Here is a 16,601-nt window from a genome sequence, read left to right as displayed (position 1 = left end):
TGTATATACATATATACACACATAGAGGTATCATGTTTGATGTTTTTATTTCAAGAAGAATCATTAATCACAGGTAGGTAACAATAAATTGAGGCTCATTTTCATGTATTTCCCCCAACATCCTTTTCCACTTTTTAGTTAATTCATTTTCAGTTGTTTCATGTTAATAAGCCAAGGCTCATAAGACTGTCTAAGTACTTTATTTCTAAATTTAATTTTTATTTTTCCTTGGTTTGCCCTTTATTATTTATTTTTCTTTCTTTTTGTTCATTTTTTTCTTCAACCACTTCTCTCCTCTCACTCAAATCCTCCTTTAACCCACTACTGAAATTAGAGCCATCAGCTCCTCCTCAAGACATTAGTTGCAACAGCCCCAGCTCCACTAGCATTTTGGTAAGTTGGCAACCTCCTCCAGTGGAAAAACAGAATGGAATTATCACTTCCTATTCCATCAAGTATACTGGAACTGATGGAGAAGATGACAAGCCCCATGAAATTTTGGGAATTACTCCAGATACTACACAGTACCTTTTGGAACAGTTGGAAAAATGGACTGAATATCGCATTTCTGTGGCAGCCCACACTGATGTCGGACCTGGCCCAGAGAGTGAATCTGTATTTATTCGGACAGATGAAGATGGTATGTTTCTTCCACCCCATCCGTTTGACTTTTTCTCTCAGTCTGCTATCTTTGTGTGATCTAAGTATTCCTTCCCTTCCTTGCTCATCTTTTTTTCCCCCAGAACTATTTCAACGGATATTTTAAATCCAAAATGCCTTTTCCTGCTTTTGCGTTTTTAAAAGCAGCAACAACAAAAAGCAAAAAATAGAAATATTATGAACAACATAAAGAACTCTTTAAAGTGCTTCCCCAATGTGCATGGCCTATTTTCTTCTATACAAAAAAGGTGGATTTTTTTTTTTAGACTTTTCCCTCTTTTTAAAATCTTCTGATTTTGTTCTGTCTTTGCACATATTATAAAATATTTGTATCTTTGAGGAAACTGATGCTTCTCAATTTTTAAAATATTTTGAAATACGTTTTTCATATTTGAACTTTGAAGACAAATTGCACGTTGCTATTGCCTTTTTCCCCGTTGAAGAAATAATAATATAATAATGCATTTTAAAAGTCTTTTAGGTTTTGTATTATTTTGATTGCTAAAATACTTCTTTGTGCTTTAATGCTTTGACTTTCAAAGCATCTTCCTTGGCTTTTGTACATTTTTACATGTTTTTCTATTTCTCTAATACTCTTTTTTCTTCCATTTTTGCATCAGTCATGTTTTTTGATCTTTTCACTGAAATGTAGAACAGTTTTGTAGTGTTTTCATTTGTATTCTTCAAGAAAGGCTTGTGGGGTCTCCTTTTAAAAAGAAAAGAAAAAGAAAAAAAAGACTGATTATTTGGGACAAGTGCCTGTAATTCTTTTATCCACTGATATGTTCCAGTTCCTAGTGGTCCTCCTCGCAAAGTCGAGGTTGAGGCTGTCAACTCTACATCTGTTAAAGTGTCATGGCGTTCTCCAGTGCCCAATAAGCAGCATGGCCAAATCCGAGGTTACCAGGTGCATTATGTGAAGATGGAAAATGGAGAGCCTAGAGGCCAACCTATGCTGAAGGATATCATGTTGGCTGATGCACAGGTAATGAATTACATTCAGTTTATTTAGATAAGAAAAGCAAGTTATTCGTACACTAACCTTTTCTTTTTCTTTTTTTATTAACAACTTAAATGTTTTCTTCCCATTGCAGTACATTATTGCTAAAAGAAATCTGAAAGCTTCAATCTAAAACCAGATAATCAGAAGGACCGGATTTAGATGAAAAGAAGCCCTAGGCTATTCCACTTATGAGGCCCTTTCACCTATAGTGAAAGTGTAATTTTAATTTTGCTAACAATTTGAATGTAGGCCCCTCTTGATCTTGAGGCCCCCTCTTGATCTTGAGGCCCTATGCTGAAGCCTAGTTAGCCTATAGGAAAATCCGGCCCTGATAATCAGGCTACCATACTATTCTGCATATAAATATTATTTCTAGACATGGATATGTTGTGGTAATGGGAGGAAAAACATATCTGAAACATAGGCTATTTTTAAATCAAAATACATGTTTCTTATAGTGGAAGCTCCCTTGTTCATCCCCGGTCGATGTTTGCAATTATCAGGGCAGTGTAATATTATATACAGAACTTGCTAAACTATATAGTATATATTGACATTATTTCATATTTAATATGTTCCTCCTATGCTCTGGAAGAATAATCACTTTTTAGTTCATTTTGATTTGGGCATAGGTTCTGTTCTGTAGTTATATTTTTATTTCAATGCATATGATCCAGGTAATGTTAAGTATTTTAAATTATATTAATATATAAATGAAGTTTATTGTGCACTTAAATTTCTGAATTGAATTACATCAGTTTGGTTTAGTAATGTATAATATATGCAAGTGAGCTAGGATTTGAAAATAATATAATAGAACTCAGTGATATGTTTAAATTAAACTGTGCTTGAGATGAATAGTCGATATAATAGTATATGAGATGTTTTGTTTTTATTAAAGAAAAGCCTAGGATGATATATTGATAAACTGAAACTACACTGCATTCTTTCTTACAGAATATAACAAATCATAGAGAACCTATTTTCCCATAAGGCAAATTTGTCCATATTAAATAAGCTTTAAAAATACAGATTTTTAATTACATATGTTTTATGAGCTTTGGAGCCTGAAATCATTCTGATGGTATCATAAACCATGAAGTATAAAAAGCTTTTTTCATTCGTGGTTAATTCTGTTTTGAAATGTAGCAATATGTAACTATCGTATATCATACCCTAAAACGAATTAGAGTTGAACTACATTGTTTAAATAGAAAGATTTTACGGCATCTGTAATATTTTAAACTCCAATTCAATAAAATTACTTTACTGACAGCAATACCATTTTTTCATGTGATGATTTAACGCCCACCAATTTCTGTATTAAATAATTAACATATTTGTAAGTCTTATTCATATCAATGTTTTAGCACATTTAGAACAACTTGTTAATGCTTTTGGATCATTGTGAATCTCCAGGAATTAGAAAGAGAACAATATGATTATATTGTACCTCTGTTCTTTGAACAGATTTTCCCACTTGGAAAATAGGCAGCCCTTTATGGCTCTAGTTCAAATTCCTTTTTCCTTTTTTTCTTTAATTATAGAAGGAGCAGAGTGTGCTATTGGTCATATGGTTCCATTACTGATATGAAGTATCAAGTACATATAAATTGCCTCTATTAATCTAAATAGGCGCACTGAATTAAATTTGACAAGGTAAAATAGAAATGAACATGGCTTAGTAGCATATGATTAACTAAAATGTAGCCTTTATTATATCTCAACAGTTTTAACTAATGCAATAATAAAACATTGCTATAAACTAACAACACTTCAAATAGGATGTATGTTTTTTTTTCCCAGAAATATTATCCACTATTTATGTACTATCAAAGAGAAACCAAAATTTGTAGGGAGTTTTTTTCTAAATTCAGGCTGATTTTACTAGTTAATTTTCATGTGTGGTTATCCTGAGAAGGATAAAGATTCTTCAGTAGCCTACAAATACCTCCTCATTTCTTCTGTTTTTTCTTCCCAATATTCTTTACTCTCAATCAGTGGGAATATGATGATACTACTGAACATGTGAGTAAAACTGATTGCCTTCCCCAACAAAGTATGATGGCTTTAACGTTTAATTTTTTGGTTGCTTGCACATATGCATGCGTTAATACTTTTCACCCACCTTTGTTTTGATTTGATGCAATGCTTTTGCTTTCTACGTTTTGTTAAATTTGTATAATTGCCTAACTGGATCTTGCAGTGTACCCAAAGTGTTTTTTCTCCCCAAAGAAAGCAGTTACCATTTTCATTTACTTAACTCAGCTTTCTTCAGGCCCAATGTTTTCTGTATTTGCTATCAAACAGACCTTTTCTTTTAGTTCCTAACCTGTTCATTTCAGTTGATGAAATGCCATGTTAAATATGTATTTGAAATGCATTTTTGTGGAAATATACATTGGTATTGGCTCAAACCAATATTTTTAAAGCTGAGCTTTTCACTCATTATTGTTAATCAGATATTTTCATCACCATTTAAAGAGTTCCTCTCTTAATCATACTCTTGTCCAAAAACATGTACCCAACGATAAAGCTAAAAGTCAGATTATCATATGATAATCATGAGTTACTGGATGAAAATAAAAACCAGTGCAATCAGCAAATTCAATTTCCAGCTTGTATTTTAGCTCTAGTGAAAATATTTCATTTATCTCTTACTCTGTAAAGAAACATATAAATTTACCTCACTCAATGTTTTAAGGAAAGTTTATAAAGTAAGCCTATAAATTGGTCGATTCATTTTGAAAATAATTATTTACTTTCAGTGTTGTTTCAATATATATGGCACATTGCTTACCAGAATTCTCACACTGGATGACACTGTTTTTTCATGTTTTTTCAATGTTATTTTTGACTCTGAAATTTTCTGATCTAAAGAATCTATTTCATCTCTAAAAGGTTGTTTCACCACAGCCATATATATATTTTAGCTGCATGAATTTGATCATTATAAAAGACAGTAAATCACGAAAAGAACTTTTAACAAAATTAGCAACTCCAAATAACTTTGTTTCTGTTTTGCCTTCTCTGATTTATTCTTTTTCATTGTCTAAAAACTCTTGGCAGTTTTCAACTGCTGTTCAGATGTTGGGAAGATGTACACTTTCAGTTAAAGATGGAGATGATTCCTGGGCCCCTAATTTATCACAATATAACACTAATTTAAATGAAAAAAAACAAAAATATTTTTCTGCTTACCATTTAAAAGAGTGACGGACCAAATTACAAATCAGCATGGTGACATTAAATGTGACTGCCTCATATACTGTTTGTAAATTTGAAATTAAGATTTTTTAATTTAAAATACCAGTCTTTCTCAAAACATTGTGAATAAATTTTCGTATGATCCAGTAGTCACAATAGTACTATTGGCTGTGTGACAGCTTAAAACTTTGCACATTCCTTTGAATGTTATAGAATAGATTGTAGAATGCTTATGGAAACTACTTTCTTATTTTCTGAGCATGAGAAATACACCTATTAGGGAGAAAAGGAATCTAGTGTGCCTTTCCCATGTATTCACTCTTACAAAGCATGTTTTGTGTGCCTCAGAGCATAACTAATTTGTATTATTAAAAGATAGGTAGGTGGAAAGAATGATGTCCCATATTATAGCAAATTGTGTATCTGTGTATTTTATGGCAATAGTCAAAACCTGTATCACCATTTTCTACACATGTTCTAAATGTCTCGTCACTCATTTTAAAATACTTATGTTCATAATTTGTTCATTTGTTTAAATTTTTAGTTTAGTTATAGTTTCTACAGCTGCCCATTAATATGTTACATAAAAAAGAACTTGCTAAAGTTTATAGCTCTCCCAATTTTTATTATTCAGAAGAAGAAACTAGTGGAAATTTTGGTCATGAACTACTGAGTAATACTGCATTGAAAATTAAAATTAACGTGCATGCACAAAGTACATAAAACAGCATATACATTTTAAGGCTGAGACATAATGGAATATGTTGTTTTAGATCAGTAGAATATAAAGCATATAAAAATAGTGGAATTTTAGAAAACTTAAATTTTGCTAGCTCAAGTCCTTTGTATCATTTCAAAGATTAGTTTCAGCATGTAAAACGAATCATCGGCTTGTTTCTAGTATATAAACACTTTCAGATTCTTTTTAATCTTCATCCTTTCAAAAAATATTTTAAAAGCTGCAAGTTAGTTCTCAATTAATAAATCCTATTAGATTTCCTATTGAATAACTATATAGAGCTTATATATTTTCCATAATTTCTTGTTCCAAATCAAATATTCAGATTATATTTAATGATATTTTAGATTTTAAATAATAGATTAAATTACTCAGATTAATATTACTTTACAATGTATGTCATAACTATCATAAAATGGAGCAGTTTTATTAATTTTTTGTGATCATCATTTAGGCAATGCAGTGATCATACAGCAAAATGGTCTGCTGTGGGTGTGATTTTGCTGAAAAATAGAAGTGCTAGAAGTGTTTTGTGAGAAGTGCTTACAAAACACAGACACTGTGGGAAACTGTAATTAATTAGAGGTGACTGGACCTTGTTTTCCATAGTGTATACTCTCAAAGAAAGAAAACCCAAAGTATATATTCTAAGAAACATTTTATTATAAAAGTACAAAACTAGGTAACTACATCTTACCAGCAGTTATCTCACAGACGGACAAAGGAAGTTGAAAAAAAAATGTAGTCTTTGCGCAGTAGTCCAATGTCTCACAAGATCAGCCTTATCTCAGCTACAGATAAGGTTCTCGGCCAGGCTACCGTAAATCTTAGAATGGGAGCTCAGCTGGCAAACACTTAACGCAGTGACAGGGAAAATGCAAATAACCCTTTTGCCGAGCACCTAGGGTTTGGTCATGTAAGCATGAAGGAGACCCAACTATCGGAACTTCAAATCTGGATAATAAATCCCCCTTTTCAGGTAATTCGGAATGATCACTAAGCAACCCGTTTTAAGTCGAGAAGTACATGTAGAATTTTGATTATGCTGTGCTTCATCATTTTGTAGAGTGAACTCCAAAGTGTTCCCTTCTCAGCAAAAACAATTAGAATCACCCTTTAAAATCACATTTATTGAAAGTAGTAAATCTCGCCTAGGACTGAGCTTCAAAAATTTATTCCAGAATGAATTTTCATTAAAGTACTGCTTAATGTTTATGGGCAAGCTCAATAATGATCATATGTCTAGGATTACCTGTATTTGTTGGATCAGTGATGCTGATTCCTAGGAACTGTACATGGAATCATAGATTTAATAAATTATAACAAGTCATGTAATGGGCAGGGAGACTAACCTTGAGAAAGAGAAATGGCAACCAAGACAGTCAGATAAATGAAATCTGAATCTAAAGCAAGGATGTAATTTGACAAATTGTCTCAGACTTGACACACACACACACACCAGCAGGGAGGAGGGGAAACGCATTCATACTGTTACAATAGCCTTACAATAAAACTGGTGTTAATATACATCGTGGTTTCCCAGTCTGCTCCATCTCAAAAGGCTGACGGGGTAAAAATTTTGGTGTCAAAAAATTACCAAAATTACCATAAAACCGTTTTTTAGAGAGCAAAAAATAGAGTAGGCAAGTTGATAATAGCACATATAGGCTGGTTGATAAATTTCTTTTTTAAAATCTAAATTTTTGGAAATATTTCTTAGTTATTATTTTTGTTGTTCACATGATCAGCCAGGATTTTAGACTGGATTTGGCATTTTTATCTACCTATCAAGTTCAAGAACTGAGATAGGCAGATTATGTTTATTAATAATAATAATAATAACAATAACAACAACAAAAACAGCAGCAGCAGCAAAAAAAGTTTTCAGGCTCAGGTTATACTTGTCATATATTCATCATCTTAAAATAGCAAGAAAAGATGCCACTGATTTCGACCATATTAGTTAGACAGCTCTCCAGTGGTTACAATAAAGGTGTTCAAGGCCACTTGCAGCCAAGGGTGAAATGTAAAATTTGTTACTACCGGTTCTGTGGGCGTGGCTTGGTGGGGTGGGTGGGTCATGTGACTGGGTGTGCGTGGCCAACTTTTTTTTTTTTAACTTTTCAAAGCATTTTTTCTAATGCTTTGAAAACCTCTCTGCCAATCAGGCAACTCAGCTGGGATCGTCAGAGAGACTTTTTAAAAAATGCTTTGAAAAGCCTCTCTTGCAATCAGGCAACTCAGCTGGGATTGTCAGAGACTTTTCAAAGCATTTTTTTTGGCCAAGAGGTTGCAGAAAAAAATGCTTTGAAAAGCCTCTGATGATCCCAGCTGAGCCACGCGATCATCAGAGGCTTTTTTTTTTTACTTTTAAAAGCATTTTTTCATTGGAAGAGGTTGTAGAAAAAAATGCTTTTAAAAGTAAAAAAAAAAAAAGCCTCTGATGATTGTGCGGCTCAGCTGGGCATGGTGGGGGGGGGCAGGGATTTTTGCTATCGATTCTCCGAACCACCCACCACCATCGCTACCGGATTGGGCAATCCAGTCTGAACCAGGAGCATTTCACCCCTGCTTGCAGCATCTTAAGTTTACACCCCAATCTATATGTAACATGGTTCTGTAATTTAAAGTATAGATAATCTTGCTGTAAAGATAACAGAATGGCTGATTTGTAAATAATGGGTAACACAACTATTCTGTCAAGTTTGATTTTATTTTTGCAGCCCAAATACACTCAATCTACTGTAATAAAAATGAATAGTAAGAACATGTGTTGTGATGTTGTGCCCTTTAAGTATAAGCAATGTTTAACCTTACGTTTATAAAAATATTTAGGGCATGCTGCTCAGAACATTCATCATTCTTTTGGCTTAATGCAAAACTTTATCCACTCATATCATCTTCTGATATCCCTAAAAGCTTCTCATATCTGCAGATAGCATGAAAGCTCTGTGCACTGAATGCAAGTTATTGTAACTTATGGAAAGATGAAAAACTTGTGAAGGGTCTCTATTCCATATATTGATATTCCATATTTTTATTACATCATTTTAGGAGATGATCATAGCTGGATTACAGCCAGAGACAACCTATTCCCTTACTGTGACAGCCTATACAACCAAAGGAGATGGAGCACGGAGCAAACCTAGATTAGTATCTACTACTGGTGCAGGTATTATTTGATGATCCTTTCCATTATGAAGCCTTAAAACGAATGTTGACTGCTTTGATCATTTCTGATAACCAGGTGCTAAAATGTTCTTAGCTGATTATGTACACTAAAGCATTATTGATTTTCATTGTGATTTTTCCATGCCTGACTTCTTCTAGAGTTTAGATACATCCAGGACTTTGGATATACCCAGGCAAGTTGGGGAAAATACAAAATCTGACATATCAGGCATAGTACAATTGTTTTGTAAGCCATTCTGTTTCAATTGAAGTAACGCAATACCCACTGTATACATCAGTTAAGATGTGGGATGTGAAAACCCCATTACAATTTGTTGAACAAGCCATATTTGCCTACTTCACATGTTACACACCCAAAAAAAATCCAACAAACTACAGTACATGAAATTATAATCGGGAGATTGCTAAAATGAAATACAGGAGTCTGGAAAAAGTGTTGGTAACAAAAAATAAAGACCAGAAGAGGTAGAGATATAAAGATACTGTATGTGATTTCCAAGTTGACATTATTAATCATTAAAGTCAGGAACATATGGGAGAGTTATTCTACTTCACCCAATCCATTAAAAAATTGGTAAAGTATATCCATAAAATGGAAAGGAAAGTATTTGTAAAGTGCAGGGAAATCCGTAAAGAGACTACAGACAGGACTGAAAATAAAGGGGGCAGCAGGCAAATGGAGAATTTGACTCATGAACATTTGGATCTAAGACAGCATGTATTAATTAAGCCTAATTAATGTTTTGATACTGTTTGTTCTTTCAAACAATGTAACTATTGGTTTTAGGTTTACAATGCAGTTTTTCCCCCCACTTTTCTTGGTATACAGACTATCCTTTCATTCTCAATCTGTTGTGTATTCATTCATTATTATTTACTTTTCTTCTGTGTTTTGCCTGCACGTAGATCTCATGGGCAATTAATTATCAAAGGACTAGTGGGGAAATCTTTAGTTTTATATTAATTTTGTATATCAGAAAAGAATAATTGTTCTTCTAAGAATAATATATAAAGTAGTGCTTTCATTTGGCTTCCTTTTTAGTGTTCCAAGAATCAATTGCTTAGCAAGATTTCAACTTTGTTTTCATTTATCTAATAGCTGTAGTTTGAAGGTTTTGTGTTTGAAACTTCCATATGTGAAATAGCTATAGTTTGAAGTTTTTAGGTCTGAAATTAAACAAAAAAATTAAGTTGAAAGGTGTGTGTGTGTTAGTGTATTAGCATTTTAGTTCCTGGTTTTTATCTAATGGTTGAATTTTTATGCTTTTATACTGACATTGTGTCACCTGATTCAGCAGAGTAAGCTTTTAGTTCGTTATCAGAACATTATTTAGTGAAATTATACATTTTATTAGGCAGATTGTTTCTTTTTTTCTTACCACCCAGCCCCCATTTTGGATGAAATTCTCCTCCTTTTAAACTAACCTTTTCTGTAATTTTCATGTATTTCTGCTTTTAGTTTGATTTACCTGACTAGGGTTATGCAGACAGCAATTCTTTTCAAACATGTGTTTTTAAGATGATGAGCACTGATTCAGATACCTTTTATATACAGATTTTTTTTCTTCCCAATATATAAATGCATCCTCTGGAATATAGGTAGTCCTCGACTAATGACCACAATTGAGCCCGATATTTCTCTTGTTAAGTGAAATATTTGTTAAGTGAGTTTTGCCCCAGTTTCTTGCCACAGATGTTAAGTGAATCACTACAGTTGGTTACCTGGTAACCTGGTTGTTAAGTGAACCTGGTTTCCCCTTTGACTTTCCTTGTTAGAAGGTCACAAAAAATGATCACTCGTCATCCTGTGACTCGGGACACAGCAACAGTCATAAATATGAACCAGTTGCTAAGCATCTGAATTTTGATCACATGATCATGGGGATGTCATAAGGTCCTAACTGTGAAAAATGGTCATAATTCACATTTTTCAGTGCTGTTGTAACTTTGAACAGTTACTAAACGAACTGTTGTAAGACGAGGATTACCTGGATATTCTGTTTGTTTGCATTGATCATATTAAAGTAATGTCCATAAGCTTAATATGCAAAGATACACAATTACTGTATGTATTGCTTGGTTTCAGGTCAATGGGGATAATTGCCTACCTGTTTTCTCTATATTTAGGAACTAGAACATGAGTGTCAAACTTGCCATATCACGTTGCCATCACGTGATGTTTCACGATGTTTTTCCCCTTCACGAAGTTGGGGTGGGCGTGGCCTGCACGTGACGCATCTGGCCCAAGGGCCACCAGTTTGACACCCCTGAACTAGAAGAAAGGGAGTAAAGAAAGATAATACAGTTCTTAATGTGTTGCAAGGTCTGAATTAATATTTGAGGATGAAGGTAGAGTAGAGAAACGATATGTCTGTTGCATAAGTAATTTTTAAAGAGACCTAATAAGCAATTTTAGAAAAAAATTATTACAGGTACATTCTATGCTAAAATAATGTTATGTTACAGTTCCAGGAAAACCTCGGCTTGTAATTAGCCACACACAAATGGGTACGGCTCTAATTCAGTGGCACCCACCTGTCGATACATATGGCCCCCTGCAAGGGTACCGCCTGAGGTTTGGCCGCAAAGACATGGATGCATTTACGACACGGGATTTTACTGATAAAGATGACCACTACACGGCTACTGATATTCATAAAGGGACTTCTTACATCTTCAGGCTTTCAGCTAGAAATAAAGTGGGCTTTGGGGAAGAAATGGTAAAAGAAATTTTGATTCCAGAAGATCTACCAAGTGGATTTCCTCAAAATCTACATTCAGAAAGTGCCACCTCGACTTCTGTCCAACTAACTTGGCAGCCACCCATTTTATCCGAGAGAAATGGTATAATCACTAAATACACTCTACAGTACAGAGATATCAATGTGGCCCATCAACAAACAGAGATCCCTGTTGCTCCTGTTGATACTATAATGACACTTTCAGGCTTAAAAGCAGATACCACATACGATGTAAAAATACGTGCACATACAAGCAAAGGGCCCGGTCCATATAGTCCCAGTATCCAGTTTAGGACATTACCTGTGGATCAAGGTAGGATTTGTCTGCTTATGGCTTGTCTTGTAAAAGGATCTCAGTCTTTGGATATCGATATTTTAAATATAGCTTCAATTTTCAAAACCATCATATAAGTAGATTCATCTGATGCGAAGGTAAAGTATGTAAATCTTCATGTGTTTGGATTCACTAGAATTCAGTTATCCCATATCAGACAAGTCTGGCTCACTTCTGCATAATAATTGCAGGTAAGGAAAATATAATTATTTTGAGATGTCATTTTTAAGAATGGAATGTGGTTTCTAAAAACAGGTAGGAATATAATGGAAAATGTTGACTGGTGAAAAGGGGATGGGATCCAAAATCAAAATGTACTTTAAATATATTACCCTTCCTTTTCCAGCAGTGTTTGCAAAAAATTTTCATGTCAAAGCAGTAATGAAAACATCAGTCCTTCTTTCTTGGGATATACCAGAGAATTATAATTCTGCCCTGCCTTTCAAAGTAAGTTGTTGTTAATCTAAAAGACTTGAAGGGTTACAGGACTTGTAATGGACAAATGTTTTAATTAAATGATTTACAGCCCCACTCTACTAACAGATATTTAGTAGTGTTAAATCCTTTCCAGTATCAATCTTGAAGAACTGCTGCCATTGTCTTCTGATGTAGTTCAAAATCAGAAGGCCATGGCAGCAGTTCTTCAAGGTTGATAGTTGATTTGATCCTGGTTGACAATTGATGTTAATTAAGTCTGCATTTATGCATCAGCATTAGTAATGTTGAACTAAACACCAGAAATAAAAAGTATAAAAGTTTCTGCTGTTTAGATTATTATCAGAAAAATGATTGTTTCATTCTGTTAGTATAATAAAAATTGTGTTAATTTTCCAATATTTCTGATTATTTTTTCTGTTCGTGGTTTTATAGTATATAAATATACTAAATATACATAGTATATAGTATATTGTTCTTTAAACAATATTTCAAAAATTTGCTTTTCCTACTTGCCATCCTGTGATGAAATGTCCTGTAAGCCAACTTGAGTCTCCTTGTGCGAAATATAAATTTTCTAAATAAATAAAAATTAGCATCCGTAATATAGTGCTTCTTGCTCTTTTCTGTATTAATTGTCACACAGTAGTATACAATGAATTGCCCTCTGTACGCAGAGACACAATGGTTTCTCTTTTGCAAAAATGGGTTTTTAGCGGGTTACCCAAGGCATTTTCAAAATCAACCTGGCTGTGGTGAATTTAGAGGCTTCCAGTTGTCCTGACAAGGCTTCAAATGAAAGCATAAACATAGCATAATACATTTTTCTTCCACTGATGCCATTTGAGGTGGGAATCCAGCAGCATATCCAGGAAAACAAAGAATAAGCTTTTTAGCTCTTACACAGAAAAGTCAAATTATAGCTTTTACTAGTATTGGTGATAATTACATCAGTTATTTAGTTTAATAATTATTGTAATTCCTGGATTAGTATGAAATAGTTCTGAAGAATTAATCTGTCAGATCCCACTGATATAAGAGAGGAGTGTATATTCTGAAACTACTGTATCACAAGTTTCTCCTTAATTCTTTCTTTTTTGAATTGTGGCAAACTTTTAATACAACAGACTCTTGTAAAAGAGATTCTGGACTGGCAATGCTGTACCACCTATGGCTTCCTAATGCAGAGTTGAAAATGTAATAAAATATGAAAATGAATTAAAAGATGATGTGAAAATTACTAATAATGTCAACAATAGCACTCCTTTTCAACATAGCCTAATTGGTGAATTCTGCTTGTTGATCAGTGTCTATAGCATTGTTTAAAATACAGGGATAAGCAAATTAACTATCCAGACTGGACAAAAACCTGCTTGTATTGTTTGATATCATGTGTTTTGATAATCAAAACAAGGAGAGTGTATCTGTTTCAGAGGAAGAAACCTGGCATATAGAAAATTATTATCAGGTCTTCCATGAACATTAAAGTCATCAACCATCACTCTAAATGTGTCTCGGGAAGCAAACAGAAGACCTAATAAATAGGTTTACTCAGAGGTGGGCTGCTGCCGGTTCAGACGAACTGGTAGTTCCGACCACCGGCTGGGCCTGCCCACCTGCCCTGCCCCGGTGCTATCCCGTCCTATATATCTCATTCTCTGGCTGACTCGTCCCTCCCATGCAGCCCAGCTGATTGCCACACAATGCCCACTCTACTCATTGCGGCTGCCCGAGAAGGTGTGCTGGAAGCCGCACATATGAAATCGCCGTGTGTTTGAAGCCGCGCGCAAGTGCGGAAGGTGCATGCCCACATTTTCGGTTCTGCACTAGGCAAACCAGTTGTTAAATTATGTGAAGCCCACCTCTGGGTTTAGTCCATAAATTCCTGAAGCATGGGGATTGTCTCATAAGAGGAAAGTAATCACTAACAAAATGTTACCTCTAAAGTAAATCACTGCTAATGGAGCTTATTGTTCAAATGTAGATTATATGACCAGCGTCATATACCAGGTGATTAAAACTAGCACCTCAAAGCCTCCTTCACTCTTCCCTTTCCCCTTGTCTCAATTTCAGCTAAAACTATCTACCACTTTCTCATTAGTCAATCAATAGATTTCTTAGGTCAGTGTAATACTATATTTTCCATATAAAGTCAAGAAAAATAGTTTTTGCAACTTGAATGCCGTCCCTTCACATTCCAGCTGAAGAGAGAGCATTTACATTGGATTTCTACTCCTCAATCTGTATGGTAGGCCTTGCTTACTTTCTTGACTTGCAGCCATCACAGCTGCAATTCAAGCAAAGTCAATCAGGAAGCTGGCAGGAAATCTCAAACCATGGCAATGTGACATATCACATGATAACCATAACCCATAGCAGCAACATCTGCCATCAGCAACTGCCATCTTAAGTCAAAGTCATTATATGAGCCAACTGGGTCACTTACCAATAGAATTTCTGGGCCTAATTACAGTTGTTAACTGGTTCTAATTGTTTACTGAATACTATCTGCACTTGCGTTCATTGAAGCCCACAGGCCAGATGCTTCACGCACTGGTCATGCCCATGCTCGGTTTAGCGAACGGGAAAAAAGTTCCGATACGTCACGTGACGATGCCATGACGATATGAGTTTGCCATCTCTGTGTTATATCAAGCAATGAAAGGAGTTGGGAACCAAGGACAATTGAAGGCAGAAAGTGTACTGAATGTGTACATCTGATTTGCTGTATCTATTAAACCCCAGTGGGAATACTAAGTCATCCTTAGTATCCCAAACTCCATTCAGTACATTTGATTCTGAGATTTTAAATCTGTTTGTCCCGCCACGCAGTTTTTAACAAACTTCAAAGTCATTTTGTCAATGGCAAGTTTTATTTCTAAACTGCTCTTTTCCTGCACATCCCTAGAGGTTATTAACATTTTGCTACTGTTATTAAATTCCCATTTGTTAGATTCTTTATGATGATGGGAAAATGGCAGTTGAAGTGGATGGCCGAGCCACCCAGAAACTGATCACCAATCTGAAGCCTGAGACATCCTATTCTTTTGTGCTAACCAATAGAGGGAACAGTGCTGGAGGTCTGCAACACAGGGTAACGGCAAAGACAGCTCCAGATGTACTACGCACCCAACCACTTTTCATTGATAAGACCAATCTAGATGGAATGATAACAGTGAAACTACCAGAAGTACCAGCAAACAAAACTATAAAGTAAGTTATATCTAACAAATGTTGCAAGAGCTTAAGAACAATTCAAGGAGATTTATAATTTCTTAGAATATTTTCTGTAGTTTAAAACATTTACTTTTTTAGCCAGGCACTGCACTAGACAGGCAGTCATTTCAAGATTTGATGCCAAAATGAATACAGTTTATTGTTTATTGTGATTATATGCTATCTTTCAAACATGACCCAGGAACTACATTTTAACTTTTTATTTTTTGAAAAAAAAATACGTTTGTCCTCATTGGGAAGCAGGAGCAACAAATGGGCAAGTGGTATAATCAAAAGCATTCAGCGGGAGGCTTAAAGCGCAAAATAAGTAAGAGTTAAATGGCAAAACAGGAATCTAAAATATCACAGGATGTTAACAGGCCTGGTTTTTACACCTCATATTTGCAAAAGTCTGCGGAAAATCATGAAACTGAAAATCACTATGCTTGCTATTACAGCACACTTCAGCATTATAGTCAGGGCAGTGCAGGGCATGAAACATTTTTTGCCTGTCCCTATGCTAGTACAGTGGGATCTTTTCACTGAAATGAATTGAATTGACTTCAATTCAGATTGAATAATTGTAGTAGATACTTCCATATCAGTACATTTTAATGACCTATTAGTCATAGAAAGATTGGATTTTTTTGAAGTCAAACTTTCTCATTCAATTTATTGATGTGATTTGTAAATGAAATCAATAAAGAGATCCAAAACAAATTATTCAAATTAGATTTGACCTAGTTCACCCAAATATCAACAGAAATGTATTCAAATGAAGCAAATTCTAACTTCATCCCTAATTTTTTTTCCATTGTAGGATCAAACATGAGAATTTTTTGTGTTTTTATTCTCTGAGGGGAAAATATTCCATAGGGCAGGGGCAGTGGCAGAGAAACCTCTCTTCCTGTCAGTCAGAACTATAATGGGGTCTGCAACATACCTCCCTTCTCTGATCAGGTGGGACAATCTATTGTAATGCAGGAATCCCCAACCTGTGGGCTGTGGCCTATTCTCAACTTGGAGATGTGGTGCACGAGCACAGCCCTGCAAGAATCGCGGGCGCTCACAGTC

At 34.7% G+C, this 16,601-nt stretch overlaps 1 protein-coding gene across 42 annotated transcripts in view; it reads left to right on the top strand.

Annotated features, from left to right (window-relative positions):
- Window positions 1–16,601, top strand: part of PTPRD (protein tyrosine phosphatase receptor type D) — a 1,336,531-nt gene that overhangs the window by 1,197,297 nt on the left and 122,633 nt on the right. For 16 of the 42 annotated variants that reach the window (XM_087886215.1, XM_087886206.1, XM_087886229.1 and 13 more), the window contains 7 exons: window positions 335–640; window positions 1,452–1,645; window positions 3,665–3,691; window positions 8,664–8,781; window positions 11,268–11,855; window positions 12,223–12,323; window positions 15,265–15,524. In XM_087886215.1, the coding sequence (XP_087742341.1) occupies window positions 335–640; window positions 1,452–1,645; window positions 3,665–3,691; window positions 8,664–8,781; window positions 11,268–11,855; window positions 12,223–12,323; window positions 15,265–15,524 (1,594 nt within the window). The remainder of the gene's footprint in view (window positions 1–334; window positions 641–1,451; window positions 1,646–3,664; window positions 3,692–8,663; window positions 8,782–11,267; window positions 11,856–12,222; window positions 12,324–15,264; window positions 15,525–16,601) is intronic. The other 26 variants (XM_087886231.1, XM_087886223.1, XM_060690484.2 and 23 more) reach the window with 7 other exon arrangements.

The sequence above is a fragment of the Pantherophis guttatus genome, chromosome 2 (assembly GCF_059756535.1).
Source record: "Pantherophis guttatus breed Tessera chromosome 2, ASM5975653v1, whole genome shotgun sequence".
In the NCBI taxonomy this organism is placed as follows: domain Eukaryota; kingdom Metazoa; phylum Chordata; class Lepidosauria; order Squamata; family Colubridae; genus Pantherophis; species Pantherophis guttatus.
Note: the sequence above shows the minus strand (reverse complement) of the source record. Positions and strands in the feature narration are given on the sequence as shown.